The following is a 22,777-nucleotide window of genomic DNA, read 5'->3' on the forward strand; positions in this document are numbered from 1 at the left end:
GACTTCACTGCTGCTTACCACTGCTATCAATGGTACCAGAATTTTACCTGTAATGTATTTCCCTTTGGGGTTTAAAAAAGAAGTTTTTCTGAGCAGAAGAATTAAATTAAATTAAGGGATATGAAAAAATGAGAAACTAAGGGAAAGTTCTATCAACCTCACGTTAAATATTTTAAAAATGGTTACTTAATTTAATTTACTTTAAAATCTAATTAAAATATAAAAGCCTAAAATTTAATTACATATAAACAACACAGAATTATGAAATTCATAGTTAGACACTTTAGTTTACCTTTTCAGAAACTGTAATACTACATTACATCACATACTGGAGCATTATTCTAATGGAATGATGTGTCATAACTGATTATATTTCCCTCCAGTGTGGTAACAACATAATGGAAATACGTGGATATGTGCATCTTACCTCTATAATCATTACAAATGAGGTGAAAATCTCAAGTGTTATGTAAAGAAATAAATATCAACAGAACAAAAATACTTGTCTCAAGGAAAACAGACTAATCAAAGTGATTCCCTGAAATATGCTCTCCAAAAGGAATGTAAGTATGATACATCAGAGATTTTGAAAAACTTAATAGATTTAACTGAGCAAATATACTGCAATACAGAGGGACAGGGGGAGAAGGAAGGGTAAAGGGACTTTATTAATGACCTAGAGGAAGGTATGAAAGGCACCCTCATCAAGTTGGCAGGCAGCACCAAACGGGGGGGGGGGGGGGGTTACAGGCAATTCTGTTTGAGGGCAGGCTGCCATTCAGAGAGACCTACTGGAGAAATGGTCCAACAGGTACCCCATGAAATTCATCATGGAAAAATGTAAACAGCTGCACCTGGGACTAAATTACCTTGCAATAGCAGCTCTGCCAAAAGGGCCCCGGGAGTCCTGGTAAACAGCCAGCCATGAGCCAGCAGGGTGCCCTGGCAGTGATGAAGGCTAACAGCATATACTGCACTGTATCAACAGGAGTGTAGCCAGTAGATCCAGGGAAGCAAGCATCCCCCTTTATCTGGTAATTGTTAGAACACATCTGGAATGGCATGCCCAGCACTGAGCTTCCCAATGCAGGAAAGATGTTGATAGACTGGGGCAACTTCAGCAGAAGTTGCCAAGATGGTCAGGGGGCTGGAGCACTTGTCCTGTGAGGAGTGGCTGAGGCAACTGAGCTTGCTCAGCCTGCAGAACTGGCTTTTGGGAAACCTAACAGCAGCCTGCCAATATCTACAGGGAGGTTGCCATGAAGATTAAGCCAGAATATCCTAACCATCAGGCTGAAGCCGTTCCACACTCAAAAAGAATACAAGCTTAGTTAAACCAAAACAGCAAACAAGAGCATGTATAACTCTGTAGCCTAATAACAAGGGCTCTTCTCTGCAAAAGACAGACCTAACTCCAGTTATTCCACAAAGCAGTTGTATATTTTGCATAGGACTGCACTGCTTAGCAGTACTACAGGGATTGTAGGTAGGAAGGCTATACAGTGAGACTAGCCTTGTGTTCTACTCTACTCCTTACATACCAACAGGAAGAAAAAAGAGCACTTTCTGTTATGAAGATTCTGGGTAATGGATTCATAAAAAAAAGCATGTAAAAAGCTTCTAAAGAATGAAAACTAAAACCCTTTCTGCTTTGTAAAGCACACTGTCCACATATATGTGCAAATACAAGCTTTCCTTGGTAAAATTGTTCCTATACATGTTATTTTTACTATTGATTTGGGATTCAATTCAGTGTACCGGTCAACAGAAGACACACAAAACAGATCTTACTGACTTCAGTGCATTAATGTTTGCAAAAGAAGGTTTAACATTGCTTATATGCATTGAGGTATTTGGGCTTCTGCAAGCTTTAGAGATAACTATTTCTTCTATTCATAAGTTTCAGTACAATTTCCCCTTAATCACAAGCACTAGGACATTTCAGCATTGCAGGTGTAATTCTATTTAATCCAACTATGCTTTTTAAATAAGCCTTTTCCATATTTAAGAGATGATGTCTAAAAATGAGGGGCAGGGAAAGGATGCTTTTTAAAAAAAATAGAAATGCTGTGATGGTAACATTTCTTAAGCTAAAAGCCAGTAAGGAACTAGATTGTTAGAAACATTTTTGTTTTACCTAATACAGTGTCCACAACACACAGGACAACTGTTTCTTTGAAAAATCAAAGGTGCTGGAAATAGGCCATTAATGACACTCCTAATCTCTAGAGAATAGGGAGACACTTAAGTCTGTCTTTCCCTTTTCTTGTCTCTCAGTTCCAGCTGCTGGGTAAGTCCCATCAGAGGGCAAGGATCAGAGAGCTTCAGAAAAATAGCTGTCCAGAATTAAAGGACAAAACAAATCACCTCAAAATACTTGATCCTCTTGAAGCTGACTGCTAGGCCATTTATAGGAGTTAAGCAGAGATTCTCTGTTCATAGCAGAAGTAGACTTTGCCCAGCATACCTACACTGATCCCCAGAGAGCATCCTCTCCCCAGGCATGAAATACCAGCAAAGCTCCTCCTGCAGGCTTTGGGAAGCAGCCGCCGCTGCTGCTCTCCTCTTCACTTTGAGGTTGGGAGCAGATCTGAGTCACAGATCTGGGTGCACCAACCATATCTGTCAGACTCTGACTGATTCTCCATACTGTTGTGAAGATGTGGAGCTCCCTTTCACTACCTGCCTCCATTTCCCTCATGCAAATCATGCACGGATTTGTCACCTAACTCACTCAAGGATACCTGCCATGAGAAGGAGTTTATGACCCATCATTCAGTGCCCTTCCTTTTTCCTCTGAAATTACCTCCAAATGACAGATTATAAGATAGCAATTTGCTTTTATTACTAGCATATAATCAGAGAACTAAATTCACAGGAAGGAGAAATTCAGGGAGAAATTCTGTTATCTCAAATTTCAGACCATCAGTCAAATTATCCAGAAACATCATAGTAAAAGAGCACAACAATATCAAAAAAGAAAACCAGAGACTTCCACAAGAGTTTGTTACAGTGCAAGTCCTTAAACTTAAAAATGTATCTACTTCTGAGGTCAGAAACAAGAATGTCTTCCTGAATATGTATGACTGCAGCACAGCTACAGTTAAGCAATTATGTTTGTGTTCGTTTGTGCCACACATTGGCTATTTGGGAATCTAAGACGACAATCTTCCTGAATCAAATGTTGACAGAAACACCTATTTCTAATCTTATTTAAATTTCCTTAATGCTCTTTCACACAGAATCATAGAATGGTTGAGGCTGGAAGGCACCTGTAAAGACCATCTAGTTCAACCCCCCTGCTCAAGCAGGATCACTGGGAGCAGATTGCCCAGGACCATGTCCAGATGGCTTTTGAATATCTCCAAGCATGGAGACTCCACAACCTCTCTGGGCAACCTGCTCCAGTGCACAGTCACCCTCACAGTAAAGAAGTTTTTCCTTATGTTCAGATGGAACTTCCTGTGTTTCAGTTTGTGCCCGTTGCCTTGCGTCCTGTCACTGGCCACCACCAAAAAGAGTCTGGCGCCATCCTCTTTACACCCTCCCTTCAGATATTTGTATACACTGACAAGATCCCCCCTCAGTCTTCTCTCCTCCAGGCTAAACAGGCCCAGCTCTCTCAGCTTTTTCTCATACGAGAGACGCTCCAGTCCCTTAATCATCTTAGTGGCCCTTCACTTGGACTCACTCCAGTAGCTCCGCATCTCTCCGTATCCCTGTGTGAGGGAGCCCAGAACTGGACCCAGCACTCCAGATGCGGCCGAACCAAGGCGAAGTTGAGGGGAAGGACACCTCCCTCGACCTGCTGGCAATGCTCTGCCTAATGCAGCCCAGGATACCATTGGCCTTCTTGGCCACAAGGGCACATTGATGGCTCATGGTTAACTTGTTGTCCACCAGGACCCCCAGGTCCTTCTCTGCAGAGCTGCTTTCCAGCAGGTCATCCTCCAGCCTGTACTGGTACCTGGAGTTATTCCTCCTCAGGTGCAGGACTCTGGACTTCCTTTTACCGAAGTTCATGAGGTTCCTCTTTGTCCCTTTCTCCAGCCTGTTGAGGTCCCTCTGGATGGCAGCACAGTCCTATGGTGTATCAGCCACTCATCCCAAATACCATGAGGCTTTCAACAGCTTACTCCTCTTGATATATTTAATAAGTTAACTCTCAAAATGATTTATTCAATATAAAATGAGAATCCTGAATAAAGAAAGTACACAAGCTCAGCTGAGACAGTGAGAAGCACAGGTGAAAACAGACTTTTAAATACTTCCCCCCCCCCCTTAAGGACAGATCTGAAAATCTGTTTTCCCTGTTAAAAATCTGTCCAGCATTCCTCACCACAAACTAAAAGTAGGCAATTGGATGCAAGTTAGATGCAAATGTCATCAAATGTCTAAGCCAGAAAAAAGAGGATGGTAAACAGGCTAATTTTTAATTGTTATTCATCATTCCAAGATTACTGTATATGGTCATAGTAATCTCTTGTGCTTGCACACACACATAGCATCAGTGCAGTCTTCTTTTCCTGAAAAGAATCTGAAAGGAAGGGAAAAAACCTTATATAGTCCTTCTTGATAGATGCATGCAACCCTGATTGCCAGTGACAGAAAATTTCAAGAACAGTGAAGGGTGATAAAAAGAAGTATCAGGATGAGAAAGAAACAGATAGAGGAGAGATTTTATTTTCATTTGACCCATTTTATACTGCATGTTTGCAGCATGCACAGCATGTTAGAGAATATGACTAGCCTGCAGCAAAATTCTAATCCACAATTTGAAACAATTCACTTAAACCTTGTGTATAGAACACTTCTCATACAAGACAAGCAATCCTTTAGCAGTAACAAGGCAGGTAAACTAAATTGAATTGAAGGCAACTTCTTTCAAATCATAACCTAGATGCCATTACTGAATGTCACCAAAACATCTGTGAGATAAACCTGATGTTTGTGTGCATGTACATGTGTATGTCCAAAATTCAGCCCTCCTAGTCCATCCATTAGGAAATGGCTTTTTTTGACTTATCTCAAGCTACTACACAGCCAAGAATTAGAGTGCTAAGTGCAAGGTGGAATCTAGAATGTATAACACAGTAGCTGAAAATGGCCGGATCTTTCTCCATCACTGCATTCAGTGATTTTTATCTTGAGGTGCTTCAATTCAATTTTCTTTATTCTGGATAAAATTCTGATTCTTAAGAAATCTACCTTCCACAGTCTCCTTCCAACTGCTTTCCTGAAAAAACACAACCCTTGCTGACATTAAATCTACTTTAAACATCCATAAAATTTTAACACAATTTGTCCCCGACACACTTGTCTCCAAATTATTTCAAGACAAGATACTTGGGACTGCACAAATTTTAAGGTGGACAGAAACAGAAGCGGGGGGGGAACTGCACTTTTACACACCCCCTGTCAAGCTTATGCTGTTCCCATGGCATGTCAAAACATCTATGATCCATGTGACCAGTATCTTCACAGAAAAACATGCACCACACTCAGTAAAGTATTTTTGATACATAAAAATGGCAGTATGCTTTTTTCATGAACAGCATCTGAGCTAAATATTACCCGAAATTATGAACTGACAAGTTTCTTCGTGGAAAACATTGTCAAAATCAGCCTCTTCATTAAGAAGTCAAAATTAGCATAAGGTTTATTATATGCTATCTATTGTTTCTCTAGTTTCCACAAGCTTAATCATCAGTATCCCACTAGAAGAGCATTTTTCCATATTGAACTAATTTGCAATTATCAGTAATGCTCTGCTAACAGTAGTACAACTTCTTCCAGTTACACTACTATTTGCTTCCAGCCTGAAAAGTTAGAGAGTAGATATCAGTCTTGAACAATTCTTTAGGCACTTAAGGTTCCAACAGTACTGGTTCTTCTCACACGCTTAAGTACCTTGATCTTACCCTTGGTAACAAAAACAAGTGTTAATTCCTTGTGAATTAGATAGGATAATGTAGACATTAAAAACTAACTTGGTATGTCACTGAACTGTTGCCCTATCTGGAAATCAGGAATTATCCTGACACACCGAGGATCTTCTTTTCATAACCGTAGTCAAGCTTATGAATAGTAATAATTTTATCATGCATTTATTAGATATATAACTGCATATTTACCAAGATGATGATATCCTGGTAATATGAAACCACAGTAACGCATTCAGCACTTGTATTTGTCATGAGATGGAAAATAAGATGGCTAATTTTTTGACTCAGGAGATCTTCTTGACTAAATAAAATGCAAATTAGGCAGGATCTACAATAAAGTTGATATCTTTTTTTTTTAATTACAGCCTTTTATTTATAAGTTTGAATGGACACAGCTTGACTAATTAATTAGTATCATGGATGGCAGAGTAACTGATTTTTTCTTCTAATACCTGCTTTGCTTTTGAGCTCTAGAGAAATTCTAGACAACAAGCTGAAGTATTATTCTTAACTTCTGATTGAAAGCTCTTCTATATGCTATCTCATGGAGGGAATTATGTCAGCATGTGTCATTACAAGTGACACTGGTCTGGATCTATCACATTGAAATTTTTGTTGGTATGATCAAAGGATGCCAGATGTTGGTGCAATACTACAATCAAACCAGGCACAAGCTTTATATTTGCATTCCTTGCATCATTGTGACTTTCATGTTGTCCTTCTTTTCAGGTTTCCTCTCTCTTTTGAAATCTGCACTCCTAATTACTTTGAGACATAAAAGTAGCAATACTGGGTCAGCCCAAAGCCTTTCTAGAATAATATCCTGCCTCTGAGAGTAGCCTAAAGCAGATGCCAGGGAACAAGAAAGCATGTACGAATACTTTTTCTGAGCATCCTCCAACATGCCCACCAGCAGGTGAACCCATCACCCTCCTTCCAAAACACTTGTACCTTGTACCTGCCAAATGCTATTCTCAGCAATTGCTGCCTCAACTGAGGGTCCTTCTGCTGGCAACAGTGCACTCAGCCTTGTTATCTGGCTCATTTTACTCCACTCCATTTCCCAATCTAGTCCTGAGAGTCTTAAACAGGCTTTACCAGGCTATCATGCTATGGGAACAGATTCTGGAACAACTCTTCTCATTGTACCAGCTTAAAATTAGGCACTGGGTTATTAACGTTATAATTTGAGATACTCTCTGATACAGTCGCTAAGAACAGTCATTTAAAATCAATGAATTCATAACCTAACTTCAAAACAGTATTAAGCACTTTAAGGAAACTGGGAGTGATTTTTCATGAGACCTCACAACATGCACTATTTGCTTTCAAAAAAGCTTATAAAAATTATAAAAAACTCATCATTTCCTCTCTTGCTGGTCTGAGCCAGTCCTGCTCAGACTGTCATACAGTTTATAAGCAAAAGCTGTCATTCTGTCTCCCACTTCTAACACTGATGCTCCTATACAACACACCAAAACACATTAAAAGGACTGCAAGCCTCTGGGTAGCAGTGATTCATGAGTTTAACTATAATGGCATAAGAGAATCATAATTCAGGGATTCAGAGGGCAAGCTGTGTGAGATCTCTTAGATAACTGCAATTGATCCATAATTCACCAGCAGCCATAGGAAATTCTACTATCTACATGGCCTTGAGAGCAAGAAATCAAATCAGCTATACCTAAACAGATTTTTCAACCTACAAACAAACAAACCCCATTTCTGAACTAATTTAATTATTTCTGGCAGTGATTGTTAGCTACATAATAAGTGAATGAAATATTTGGGCAAATAATAAATATCAGCAGCTGACATTTTTTCCTATTGTTTAAAAAAAAAACACCCTTAATCTGCCTAGATACTAGTTTCAATTTTCTTACGAGATAAGAAAATGTTATAAATATTTTTTAAAGAGTACCAAACACGTTTCCTGCAAGTGAGACACCACACCTAACTTTGCAGGCCCATAATACTTTCTTCCGTCATCTGTTACAACTACCTGACACAGCAATCTCATTAGTGTTTGTGTCACAGTTCAGTTTCATTTGACACCTGCAGAGTAATACTCAGTTTCCATGGCATAATAATTGCCAGAGGAGGAAAACATTGCTACTGTTTGAAACTCTGCTTGCAAGGACCAGCAGGCCAAGAGTCACTGACCTCAGGGGACTGCCTGATAAAAACTGCAGATTTCTATTTCAACTCTGTAGGTCAGAAGTTCAGTTCAAGCTCTGAAGGAGAATTTAAACCAAGGGGGTTGTTAGCAGCTCAAATCGTTTTTAACAGTTCATCTGCCTTCTCCTCCTTATTTATGCTTCATTTCTTCTTTGAATAATAGACACCTATAATGGCAAACTATTATAAACCATAAAGTCTTCTTGTTATGGCTAGCTTCAAGCAGAAAACAAAATTAAAATCTCATCCAAATAAGCACTGATAATATCAGAGCCACTGTTTTTAATGACTAAAAAATTTTACTCATCTCACAAAACAGTTGGAGACTCTAACCAGGGGATGCACCATTGTGCTAGGCTCTGTGCTAGCACAATATAAGAGAAGTCTCTGCACTGGAAAGCTGGGAAGTCTAAATCAGTTAAGGTAATGTTTCGAGAACGCTGGGGCACATCCTCCCATAGAGCAGAGGAACAAGAGCAGAGTGAAACAAGGGAGGAGAGAAGTCAAGTGAATCCCCTGTTTTACACAGGCTAAACAGCAAGCAGAATCCATTTTAGAGACAGTTTTCAGGAAAAATACTTTAGTAAATACTGATTTAAAAGTAATTGTAAGACTCAAAACTGTGACTTTTTTCTGAAGTATCACGTGTAAATTCTTTAAAAACAAAGGAGATACGGAACTTCATCTTGAATTATAAGCAATTACCACTTTTCATAGTATTTTTATTGTGTTAAAGATTTTCTTTGCTGCATGACTGCATATTAAAATGTTGTATCCACAGCTTTCCTCATAGAGTAACTAATCAAGCATTTCTTTTCCTTCTCTGGATGAATATCCAGTGGAAATGTGCTTTCTGGACCAAGACTGAAAAATTAATCATCTGTAATAAGTATCTGGAAAAAATAATTGCCAGCTTAGTGAAGCTAAGTGGGCTGAGTCTAATTCTAATAATTAAGAGGATGAAAATACTGCAAGGGATGCAGCAGCATTAAAAAAGTAACGATCAAAAAGTTCATTTAGAAAGTGGACAAGTTGAATCATGGAGAGATAGAGAGTGAGAGAGAGAACAAGAACATGCAAGCAAGCATGAAAACACACATGTTTTTACATTCACTGCCATGTATCAGTAATAAATCGTTAAAAAAGTAATAATGACTGACCTCCACATTCTAGTGAAACTGTGCATCATGCTTACACAGCAAGGAAGAGCTGGAGGTTTCAGTCCGTCCATTTTAAGGAGGAGGCCAGGAACACCATACAGAACCAGGTATTTCACATAAAAAAATTGTACTTGAGCTAAAGCCAGGCCACCTAAAAAAAGCAGAACAAATTCTTATCTTAAACAACTTCTGAAATACTTTTAAAAACTGTTAATAATGCTTGCTTCTAAATATCCATTGTCCAAAGAACTAAAGACGACCTTATCGCTTGATGGGATATAAAATACCCAAATTTTGTAACAGCTATAGAATATGGGAACACATACAATTCTGACTTTAGGCACGCATACAAAATAGTAGCGTCTTTCTAGTACAAAGGCATAAGTAAGCACGTGTAGTTACACTTTCAAAAGCTCTGTTTGGACTGTGGGTATTGACTACTACGAAAAGCAAACATTGACTTACGTTGAGCTAAAAATCAGAATGTGTTGATAGACGGGATGAACATTTACCACAGGGACATTACATTTTCATATTTGCCAAAAAAACCTAAGTCAATACTTGGCATGTAGAGCATTATTATATACACTCTTCACTTATTCCTCCAGAACAGGTATAAATGATGGTTATCTTTGCAGCTTATCCTGATAGCTTCACAAAGAGCCCACATAATCTCAGATTACTTATGTGCCCTAGAACAGTTTACATTGCCACAAGACTCTCAACATGATCCCTCCTGACCCAGCCAGGGCCTGGAAGACTGGAACTCCACTCAGCATAACATTTAAGACATGTTTCAACTTTAAACTCACAGGAGAAAGGCCTCCTTAAAGTGCTTTACCTCCTGATTTCCAAGAGAAATTTTGGCAGTGTGTTTGCCCACAACTTAAGCCCAGAATATGGCAAAAAATGCAGCAATCTTACACAGGTGTGAGATGAAAAAAATCATACTGGCTGGTCTCACACAGCTGTTACTCATGTGAGTATAACTTAGAACAGAAAACTTAGGCTTGACAATAACTAAAGTTCAGGTACCCTGAAACTCTGCCTGACAACTGCCAATGTTGACAGCTCATGATTTCATGCTGAGCCTCATGATGCTCGGTCTGTTTTCTCAGGGGTCCAGAAGGTTGTAACAGTGACAAGAGAATCCTGACTTTCATTAAAAAAAAAATAAAATAAAAAAAATAAAAAAAGTAGCAAATTTCACAGTAATGGAGGAAAACTTAAAAAAAAAATCTTTTTTTTTTTTAAATCAGTGTCCTCAGAAAGCCCAAAGCCCAAATAAAACCCAAATATCATTCTTATGTCCTCATACTTCAGGATTTGGTGGTGGGGATGGAGGGTACAGGGAGAAAAAGATTCTTTTAACAATTCTGAGTGCTTAATATTGTACGTAAAGCAAAATGGTACATATTGATATTCCAGATGTCTGCAGAATAAAATGTATTTGACCAATAATCATACAAAACAAAATTCAATAAAAAGCTGAGGCCTACATCTTTACTGAAATTGCTGAGAATTCATTCTTTCTGGAAGTTCCATTGAACTTGGTAAGATTTTTCCTCTGATTGCAGCTTATATTGGTAAAATCTAATCCCAAAGGAGGAAAACTGAAAATATTACAAATTGGAAGAGTAAAAAATTATAATGCCACTGCTATATTTCCTTCCTTTTCAGCGTACTGCTTTCCCTCACTGAAGTTAACCATCTTGTGGTTTGATTGGAGTAATTTATATATTTATTGTAATTTGAAAATCTTCCAGATGACTTTCCTTAGAGACTAAACTTTCAGTCTGATTCCTGCATTCTGTGAATGTACATCTGCGCTTTTTTTTCCCCTTCTTCTTCAATGCATCCCTTTTGCATTCTGCTGACTAACGGGCATACTGTGGATGACAACCAAAAGTTAAACATTAAAAATTCATCTAATATATAACAATCTAGGGTGAAATTCTGGCACTGACAATGTAAAGTGCAGAACTCCTGCTGGCTTACACATGGCCAGCATTTTGCTGCTGCAATCCAACATTTTTCATTTTAATATCATCAGCCAGGTTTATGAAACAAGAAATCATTGTGCTATAAAAGATAAAAGTTGATACCTAGACATGAAGCTTATGACTTATGCATCCTACTGGGATGCAGTCATCTAGTATTCAATAATATTTTTCCCCAGAGGAAAACAAACAATCAAAATCACAATTTGGATACTAGCCAATTAGCTACACATTAGATTACTGCTAAATCAACTACACAGCCAACTTTCTGGTTTAATTCCCATCTCATTCAATTTCTCATTTCTTTTCTGACAAATTTCATTGGAAAGCTGAATGCTAACACCCACACAAACAGATTATGAAGATCACAGCTGTCTGTGCATTGGTAAAATTCAAAATCTTTTGGTTGTGCATGATGGAAAAAGATGTTTAGGGACTGAGACTACCACTCTCATGAGACAAGATAATCAATATATTTCATTTTAAAAATGAAAGATTTAGGTTTTTCAAATATAAAGTTATAATATGCAAGTTTCAGGAAAAAAAGGATTTTCACTATCTCTAATAACTAATGTATATCTAAGTTGTTATTATTAACAAGTAGTCAGCTCAACAGTATTGGTATCTTAAATATAGACATCACATCGCTGATCATTACCTGGTACTCTCTGCCTAATCTGTATGAGGCAATTCTAATGCTTGCAAAGTCAGCGATGTCAAGGTCCCTCAACATGTGTATGACGTTCTAATTGGTCTTCAACTCATCCCAACTGTGTGGGCATGCCAGGCCACCCACCAAAAATCTTGGGGCAAGATTCACAGCTGTAAAACAGCTGGTCTGAACTGGCAACACAGAAGGGCTATAAACCTTCTTTGAATACCTGAAATACTCCAGCTGCTTTATAATTGCTCCATCATAGCACAAAGCAGCCAGGACTACACTGTTTCATCTGATATAAAAGTAAAATAAAAAACAAATTATTTGAAATTGATGTTACATTTCTCAAATTCTTTATCAATATCGTATAATTTTTCTCTAGTGTTACATTTATACAGCTTAAAAAAGAGGAACTCGGACAAAAGTATCATCTTAAATTGAAAATAAAGCTGGGAAGCTATATGAAACATATATTAAAACACACTTAAGGGAAAAAATATTGCAAAAATGCTGTCTTTTCCCCAGAAAAAATGAACCTGAGGGATTCAGAGTGAAGGTTAAGTTTTAAAACAATTGAAACATGTTAAGATTTTAAAAATATCAAGTTAAAGTACCCATGGCATCTTAACCCCAAGCACTTCAGTAGTCAAGCTGTTTGAAATCCCAGATTAAGTTAACTGACTTTTATAGAGATTAATATTTTCAATTTCTCATCTTGCAATCTTTATAAAACATTCTAAGGTTTCTCGGGCATTAAAAGTGCATTTACAGACCTTCAAATTTTTACCTTCCTTAAGTTTACTACAAAACTTCATTTCATAAATTTCATAGAGCTTTGTTTTAAGGATAATTACAACATTCACAGTAATTTTTAATAGAAAAAGTTCTCATTCTCAAAACTCTGCATAATTTTTGACAGGAATTATCGAATATATCATTTGTATAAATAAGTGAGAAAAGATTTGGATACTGGGACTAGAAACCACACTTGGTATTTTTCTGTCCATAAACCATCACCAAAACTTATGGTCAAGAGTTACAACTTAGCTGGCAATTTTATTGGTGATGCATCAGCATAACACCACAGATTTCCCTTTTGCACAGAAATACTGACCCTACAGCATTACTGATTGTAGACACTTGTTTATTGACGGTAACAGGGCAAGTGTGACGAGAAAATACGTATCACACAAATATGTGGTCATATTTTGAAAGGGTTACTGACACATGGCACAAGACTAATAAGAAACAGACATTTAAAACAGCTCAGAACTAGTGGCCATACCATCAAATTCAAAATATCAAACGTCAGGGGGTTCACTTACTTCTTTCCTTAGTCCTTACATGTCTCCTCTCCTATGGGGAAAAAAAAAGTTAAAAATTACCTGGGAATTCTCTCATAAATTTAGAGCTCCATGAAGGAACATAGCTCTGCACACATACCACACCAACAACCATAAGATGTGTCACAAGCCTCCAGCCTCACTAAGCAGTCCATAGCAACATGACTGTTGACAAGCTTCACAGCCTCAGCAATGGTGTGTTCTTGAAGGCAGCACACTCCTCCCTGACAACACTGGATCTGCTAACACCTTCCTGCCTTGGTAGTGATCCTGGCGGGAGTCCACACTTCATGCTGAGGGAAGCTTTCATAGGAATGTATTATTACTGCAGTGCCAGGAGAACTCTGCACAAACTGCTAGGTAAGCAGTCATTAAAATCCAGAATTCTGCAGCCTTTGCCAGTAATCCCATGTACATCACGCTGCTCTATCTCCCCGCTCAGTGCTAACTGCCCTCTGCATTAATTCGACCTGCATTAACCTCAACTAATGCAAAAGTGACACCTCAACTCAGTTACTCCTGTGTCTAACCACTGAAAAATAGCACAGCATGAAAAAAACATGTGAAGCATCCTAATCTTATTAATCAGCAAACACAAAACAATGCAATTTATTAGGTCCATACTGCTCAGCAGTGTTTTCTTCACTGCTAGTTGGCAGTGCTTTGAAAGAGGTGCTGGCTCACAAAATCTAAATGAATGATGAGAAGAAAGTACTACAGGGACTCACACAGCCTGGCTTCATATCCCAGCTTTCCAGTAGCAACCAAGAAGCAAGAAAAATCCTAAAACGCATGGAGAGTGGGGCAAGGAAGTGCATCCCAGGATGTTTGCCCTGAAGCTAAGTGCTTCCTTTTAGACAACAGAATTGAGTGGACATAAATGTCCCAAAGTAAAGTAGCTTAAACCAGACTAAACAAAATTGCCAAGGGACTCTCAGCCACAGCATATACAGGTCTTCCAGACCACTTAACACTAAAGCAGAACTAGAACCCTTTCAACGATAAACATGCCCTCAAGCTACCTACCTTAACTACACCAAAACATCCACAGTACACACTATGCTCATTAGCAAATATTTGTGAGAAAGAGCTCTAAATAAATCAACAATTATCACATGAGTAAAAAAGTACTCATTAAAGTAGGTTAATTGCCAATACTATCTGGGAGTTCAGCCTGCAGGAGAGCTTTTAAAATTTCAGACTTTTCTCACATCTTTTTAAAAGCAGTGAACCACCCAATGTTTTAGAGAAGAAAGTCTTATTAAGCTTCCTGATTCATGTTTGTATTTCCAGTTTGCAAAACAGACATCAAAATGCCAAATATTTTATCACGTTCTCCTTATCATTATCTTGCAGGATGGAAAAAAAAATCTCAGCAAACAGATTACTCTGTTAGCATTTCATTACCATTTAGATGGATGTACAGACACCATAATTTCAAAAGCAAAACACCGAGCGCTTCTTAAGAATGAACTCAGAAATCTGTTTTCTATCCATGCGTATATTAGAAAAAGAACTGCAACACATCAAAAACAGTACTCTACAATTGACTTAGGTGTCCTATTCTGTAGGTTTTACTTTTTGAAAGAGGAATTTATGTAACGTTTCCTCTTCTAACAAATCAAAACATGAAATTCATCAGCCTCAGATCAAGCAGGGTGGCTATACCTTTGAACAGATCATATCCTTCTAGATTATTTTTAAACAAACAGCACACATGTCAAAGGAAGAATATTCTTTTGCAACACTGGAACCTAGTTAATAGTTAAAGCCACGATAGTTGATTAACACTGTAAATTGTGCATGCTTCACTAGAAAAAAAATAACATGGTTAAGACCAATACATTAAACTCACAGAACACTCACAACATTGTATCATACATCTGAGGCACATCTCTACAACTGATCCATACCTCTGACACAAAACACACATATACAAATACACAAATTCCTAGTCAAATTTATTTTCACAGTTACTATCTGAATTAATATTCTGGATTATTCCCATGTGACAATTGTGTTAGACAACACATTGTCCAACATAGGACAGTGTAAAAGTTGCACCATAGCTTCTGGATTATGCAGTCTTTCCCTGTCATCTTCAAGCAGAATTGTAGCTTTCATCATTTTTCACACCTTGTGAGACTGACATCAAGCTTTGGATCAGCAGAGATGAGTAAATGGTGCTGAAGCGTCGAATCACAAGGCTAAATTTGAAGCCTCGTAAGGAAAATATAGACAGTGCTCTTTAATCTCTACATTTTCAGAATCAGATTTAAAAACAAACACAGAGATGAATTAGTAACATTCAACATGCATTCCTGTTCCCATATAAAAGCAAGACTTCCCCCTGCTAGAGTGAATTTTACTATTGACATTTGTACGTTGTCATACAAAGAATAACAAAATCACTGATTTCAATTTAAGATCTTGCAACTAATGCTGCTGAGCTCCCTGCTATTATATAAGCCAGTGAATTAGTCATTCAGCTATGGAAACCTGAAGAACATACCATGAAAAGGATTAATAACCCTACCTATACCCCCCCCTTTTTTTTTTTTTTTTTTTTTTTAATTTCCCTGGCTTCATTACATACAACTGCCTGAGATTAGTCACTAGAGCACATAGGCTTTTGATCTGGCCTGGCCTGGCTATTCTTACAGTATGTTGCCATTCACCAGTATAGTGGATTTTTGGAATCAATAGTTGGCTTCAATCTTCATTGCTTGCATATCTCTTTTTCGCAATGTAAAATACAAAAATTAAGCTCAAATAATTTTTAAAATTGAGAAGAATGAATTATCATGGTTTTCATTGTCATGGAATACAAGTCCTCCTGCTACGTCATTAATTCTGAAAGTACCCAACTCTAAGACAAACTGACTGACGCTATAAGAATGAGAAGCAGCACTGACACAAAAACATGGAATTGCTATAAATGCTGTGCTTGATGCTCAGAATAAAATAAGCACAACTGTGCACAAGTGCCCTGATATTGTTCAATATACCAATGGATTACTATCGTTGGGTGCAAATATTTGCATTACTGAGAAGGATTTGAAGTTAAGATCTGCCTTGGACAAAAAGGTGGCAGGATGAGAGAATCTGAGGAACAAGCAATTCAGAGGAGAGTGGTGAGGCCCAGTCTATGAACAACACTTACTATTGTGCTGTTGTGTGCTCATCATACCTCGGGGATTCTTGGAGAGAAGAGACAATAGTGTTTTCTGCTGTAAGAGTGCAGAACCATTGGAATGCATCATATTCAAAGGCTACACAGGCAGACTGAAGAACCAGGTGAAAGATTTCACACTGATTTTATAATCAGTCTCACATTACCAAGGGAGTATAGCCTCCCCAACATCTAGACACAGAACGAGATTTCCACTGCTTAAAAAGGAGAAGAATAAAGTCTCTGCAGGGAAAGAGGGTATGGGGGGATGACCTGAGGTCATTTATAGCTAAAGTTACCCCCAAAAGTTGATACGTGGATGTTTAAAAACACTTCTGACCAAAGCTAGCTCTCACCTCCTCCTCTATTCAGAAGACTGTGACACTTCTACTTGGATATTCATCTTGCTACCAAACATGGCTGTGGTCAATAAGAAACTATGCTTTCTTCAGACCAGTAGATGCAGCTTTCTTGTTAATATACATTGCATCTGTTCTCCAGTATCTGATTTAATAGCCTGTGTAGAGTTGCAGTCACTCAGCTAAAAACATCTTAGTCTCTCTGGACACAAGCAGTCAATCTAAAAGGCTACATTAAAAACAACAGGACAGGTTTTGCCATCTCTGACACTGCTCTTTTCCTGCCATTCTGCTGCCATGAAGATAATCAAAGGCACCTGAGCTCTAACCTTCTGATATGAAAGAAAGAGTACCACTGCCAGCATGCTATCTCATGAAGAACTCCCTTTTGAGAACTGAATTCTTCCTGTGCTATGACCAACACAGACCAACCTTGCTGTGATATAAACATGCAAGTTTAAAGCAGTATGCAGAGAGTGCTAAAGGAAACAAAATTTAAATGTGAGAATGAATATACAGTAGAGGAAATTCTGATATATATTTCCATGTGGGGGTTGTATTATCAAGCAGGGGACAGAATATCCTGTGAAAACAGATCTGTGATGGTTTTCTATTGTATTTTAGTCAATGAAAGAGATGTATGCAACCTCAGGTCAGCCTTCTTTTTTTATCACAGACAAACTCATCTAAAAATAAATACTGAAAAAGGAAAAAATGAAATATTCAACAACAATAGATTTTGTATTGTCTGGCTGAAGAGCCTAAATAATGAATGTCTGTTTTCTCTTTTAGTAGAGAAGCCCTTCCAAATAATAATACTAGTAATAATAGTGATAATAGTGTGAAGAATAATTTTAGAAAGCTGCTGTCCTTCAGAGTAGCCTCTAGCCAGGGCTCCAATCACTTTTTATTTAAACCCCCCAAATCCAGGAACCTTAGTGCAACAAGACACTTGTTTTCTTACTCATTAAAGAATTGATGTACAGTGGATGCAATTTGCTCCATCTCAGAGAAGGTTGCTGATCATGTACTTCCATAGCTCACTGATCCACAAGGTAGCAAAGCAAGCTGCTTTTTCTGCTCAAAGATACAATTTAGTGGCTGATAGGAACAAATTAGGCAATACAGGGAGAGGAGTAATCCAGGAAAATAGGGGCAGGTGGGAAGGGAATTGAAAGTTCTACCTTTATACAAAATACATGCACACTGTCTTTAGCCTTCTACTCACAATTCCCAATACTATTATCATCCAGTTAATGACCTTGAAAATTGACAGTTGCAAATATAAACTGCAAGTAATAGTAATTAAAGAGATATCATGGAGATTCCAATTACAGCAGCTCTTCCATCTACAGTACAATAACAACTCACAAAGTTTGTGTGGCATCATTATTGTTTATCCAAGAGAAAGTCTTCATCTACCCAACAAATGAGGTTGGTCAGCCTCCCTTCAGTCCCCAAGAAGGTTATGAAACAAATCCTCCTAGAAGCCATTTCTAAACATATTAAGAACCAGAAAGTGATCGGGAATAGTAAAATGGGTTTAGCAAGGGGAAATGATGCCTGACCAACCTCACCGCTTTCTATATGAAGTGACTGGCGCTTTGGACACAGGAAGGACAGTGGGTATTGTATACATTTGTTGTCTATTTGTTGTATACATATACAGAACGTTTTTACACATTCTCCAATAGTCTCCTTATAACCAAATTCACAAGACAGGGGCTGTATAATTGGATGATAATGTGGGAAGAAACTTCGCTGGGACTGGATTAGTTGCACAAAGTCTAGCTGGCAGCCACTAACTAGTGCAGTCCCTCAGGGATCACTGCTGAGACCAATATTTTTTAATGTCTTCATTAACAACCTGGATGATGGAACACTGTGCACCCTCAGCAAGTTTGCAGATGACACCAAATAATTGCAGGGAGCAATCCATACACTGAAGGGCTGTGCTCCTGTTCAGAGGGACCTTGACAAGCTGGAGAAATGGGCTGAAAGAATGAACAAAAGCAAATTCAAAGTCTTGCCTCTGGGATGGAATAATCCCATCAACAGTACAGGCTGGGGGCTGACTGGCCAGGAAGCATCTCTGCAGAAAAGGGTTTGGAGGGTCCTAGTGGATAACAAGTTGAACATGAGTTAGCAGTGTATCCTTGCAGCCAAAGAGGGCAATAGCATCCTGGACCGCATCAGTAAGAGTGGAGCTGGCAGGTGCAAAGAAGTCATCTTTCTGTTCTATTTTGCATTTGTGAGACTGCATCTGGAATATTGTGTCCAGTTTTGGGCTCCCATTACAAGAAAGACATTGACATGGAGCAAGCACAGCAGAGAATCACCAAGATGGTTGAGGTGGAGCATACAACATACGAAGAGAAGCTGAGAGAACTGGGTTTGCTCAGGCTTAAGAAGAGAAGGTTCTGGGAAACCTGACTGCTGTCTACAACTATCTGAGTAGAGGATACAGAGAATATGGAGCCTGTGGAGGTACATAGCAATAGGAAAAGAGACAATGAACACAGGTTGGAAAATGGGAAATTCCACACAGATAAAAGGACTTTGGGTTTGGGGGTTTTATTTTCACCATGAGGCTGATAAACTACTGGAACAGGTGCTCAGGGAGGTTGTAGAGTCTCCATCCTTGGCAGTGTTCAAGATTCTACTGGACAAGGCCTTGAGCAACCTGATGTAATTAGATCAGGTTTGAGCAGGGCGTTGGACTACATGATCTCTGGAAGCCCCTTCCAGAACCATTTGAACTATAATATTTAAGCACCTGCTTTCATTACTACTAAGACAAAGCTTAATGAGAGTGGGGTTAGCAGGGTTACCAAAGAGCATTTGTTAAAATGCAAATGTTCCTATTTTAATCAGGCAAAGGCAGTATTACAGTCTAGACTTGCTTTAAAACAGGCTTTCATCACATGAACTTGGTCTTGAAGCAAGTTCTAATCACCTACTCAAAATGAGTTTTAATTATTGAGAGGTAACATTTGATTGCATCAAATGAATATACAACGTTACTGCTTTCTGGACAGCAACTTTTTTAATTAACAGTTGGAGGCCTTGAACAGAGGGAATAATCCACCAATAACACTAAGCCTAGAATATTTCTTCCCTAAGTCTGTAGTCTTGCCTGCCTTATTAACTAGTCAGCATTTACCATGTTCCATATGCTGAGCAAAGCTTTTGTCATACACATACACACAATACCAGGAGTTAGCTGATTTAATTGATCAAAGAATTCGTGTTTAGAACAGGAAATGCAAACTCAGAATCAACTTTCAGAACAGTTACTGACTGTGGATGAAGGGGGCAAACCATGGAGGCAAACCACTAAGTTTCTGCTGTCTTCAGCAAATTAGCTATCCCTGGCTCTTTCCATATATAGCATTGCCCTCTACTGGCCAGAACTCAATATGCAAAGGTTCTCTTTCAACACATACACTGCCTACCACATACAAATAATCTTTAATGAATGCTGGACAGGGCCTCTCAGTGTCTGTACCCATTCCTGTTACTTGCTGATATAATAAGAGGCATCTGCTTCAATTCAGTAATCAAAGCTTTTTCAGAATCCGATTTCAAGGGTTGGAGTTCCTCTGCTTCCTTCGCCCTACCCAGTGATACATGCAGCAGGACAACGGAAAATCATACCAACCACATATGCAAGTGGCTTACGGGTTACCCTATCTCTATCTACATACTGGTATGCACAGCTCTTACCTTTTTATGTTATATTCATGGGTGCTCATTCATTTTTTACCCACAGTAAAGAATGTTAACCAAATATGGGGTGGGGGGGAAGAATAGAGGAAAACAGAAAGAGGAGAGGCACCAATTAGTACTTTCAGGTCACCTTGCTTGTGCATACACTCCCTTCCATTTGTTCTTTTAGTGAGTACTGCCATTTTAAGTTTCAACATGGATAAGAACTGAGTAAGAGCTGTAGGAAAGAGTTAAAAACACCAAACAGAAGAGATCAATAAAGCATGAGAAATGTTTTAAATTTTAACATTTCCCTAGGCTAAACAAACTTTTGTTTTAAATGACTGGCTCTATGGTAGAGAAAAATATAAGAATGAGAAATGCCATCACCTTTCAGACAGGGAAATAAATAAATAATTAAAAGCACACCCACCCACCCACCCACCAGGATACAGAATATTTTTGAATTTTGGAAGCAGTTCAGGTTAACTGTAAGTGTCCTAAAGGACCTACATATCAACCTAGTCGTTTAAATCATGTTTTTGACACTGAATGGTCATAATGTATGATTAATAAGTACTAGCAGATAGACATAAAAGAAAAGTAGATTTGAGGGTTTCTGGAGGTGGTGGGTGAAGGAGGACTTGTTCAGTTTTTTATACTAACCTAAAGCCCAGTATGACACAGCTTCCAAAGGTGGAGAACTACTGTAGATAGCATGGATATACATGAGGTGAATCATCAGCTCAGCCAAGCACCACCAAAAGAAAATGCGAATTATGCCCACGATGAAAATTCCAAGATTTGTCTTCAAACTGAAGGCTTCTTGCCTCCTCATCTAAAAGAAGAAATCCAAAGAGGTTATATGATACATAAATGATGAACTGATTTACTTAAATAATCATCTTGAGATCATTTTTTAATTTCATCTGTTATTTATTTCTATTAAGAGGAATTTTTGACTAAAGCATTTGGGAATTCTTGACATACTCTTTTAATTGAGTCTGGTTTCTACTCTCTGAAATTTATAAAGTAGTAGAAATCAGCAAGAAGTAGAAAACTGAATGGTAAACAAAGTCAAACAAAAGTCTCCAGTCAATACCACAAGACTAGATGCAGTATTTACAACCATTCGGTTCCATCTGCATGTGTTGAAGATCTTTTCCATACTTCCAGGTGACATTCCCATTCTCCTTAAACTGCATAATTATCTGTGCAGCTGAACCCTGTGGGAATGCAATGGTATCTATTAGAATGGTGTAATTTCCACACTCGGCACCCCAATGCAGGAGGATCCTGACTATTCTTACCTCATACTTTTCACGTGCCAAAGGGTCTGCGCACTGCTTTGCTAGTGCACACTGCCCAGTGCTTTACATGTCTGATCTTTGTACCTGCTCCCATTTTGCATTTATTCCAAATGGACCCTTCAAATGGTCTGGTCCTGCAGGCATATCTCTGAATATCTCTGAACAAAGATGCAAAGACTGTCACACTTTCATCCCTGCACTGTCAATTCAGAGACTGCATCATAGTCACCAGTTTCCTCCAGCTGCTGCCAAATTTAGGGCCAGGAGGCCTAAGGTCCATTATACTGAATGTCATCACTTTCAAGATGGCCTGAGGAAGGACTGGCTTGGTAAGAGCCACTTTATTACTAAAAGGCTGTCAAACTTGAGAAGAATTTCTAAAGAACAGACCCTGACTGTGTGAATAAGTTCCTACATGTCTAATCCAGCAAAAAGTACCTACTCAGATATAAACATAAGTTTATATGCATGAACAAATATATGATATATAGCAAAAAACATATGAAGCATATGACAAGAGAAATTTTCTTAACTTTTCTAACTTTTTTCTTCATATTTTCCAATGGCACTAATCATCCTAAGGCCTGTTCAAACAGAAGAATACAATATGGATAGAAAGTGCTGTACAGGAGCAAAACAAAAGTCTCAGGAGGAGGTATAAATTACCTATAAAAAGAAGATGTATATAGCTGCCCACCCATTTGGGTAAGAGGCTTACAAGCAAAACAAAGAGCTTTCACACAATTTTTTCTCCATGTAGCTCTTAAATTATTTTGTCATGTAGGTTTTGTGGAAATTCCCTGACACCATGGAAATTACACTAAGAACATAAACAGAAAGCCAGTATCCTCAGCAAAAACCTCATTCCTGTTAAGCTGTTAATTTTCAGAGAAAGCTCTTTCCCTTCAGACTCCTGTAAAAACCACCTATAATTAAAAAGTCTT

General features: G+C 38.3%; 1 protein-coding gene across 5 annotated transcripts in view; it reads right to left on the reverse strand.

Moving 5' to 3' along the window:
• The window catches only part of HHAT (hedgehog acyltransferase), a 184,023-nt gene that overhangs the window by 132,512 nt on the left and 28,734 nt on the right, over positions 1–22,777 (reverse strand). For all 5 annotated transcript variants that reach the window (XR_010883686.1, XM_067293110.1, XM_067293108.1 and 2 more), the window contains 2 exons: positions 21,190–21,361; positions 9,284–9,434 (listed from right to left, as the gene is read on the reverse strand). Coding sequence is in view for 4 of the 5 variants with exons in the window: in XM_067293110.1 (XP_067149211.1) it covers positions 9,284–9,434; positions 21,190–21,361 (323 nt within the window). In the remaining variant the exon portion in view is untranslated. The remainder of the gene's footprint in view (positions 1–9,283; positions 9,435–21,189; positions 21,362–22,777) is intronic.

This window comes from Apteryx mantelli, chromosome 3 (genome assembly GCF_036417845.1).
Source record: "Apteryx mantelli isolate bAptMan1 chromosome 3, bAptMan1.hap1, whole genome shotgun sequence".
Lineage (NCBI taxonomy): Eukaryota > Metazoa > Chordata > Aves > Apterygiformes > Apterygidae > Apteryx > Apteryx mantelli.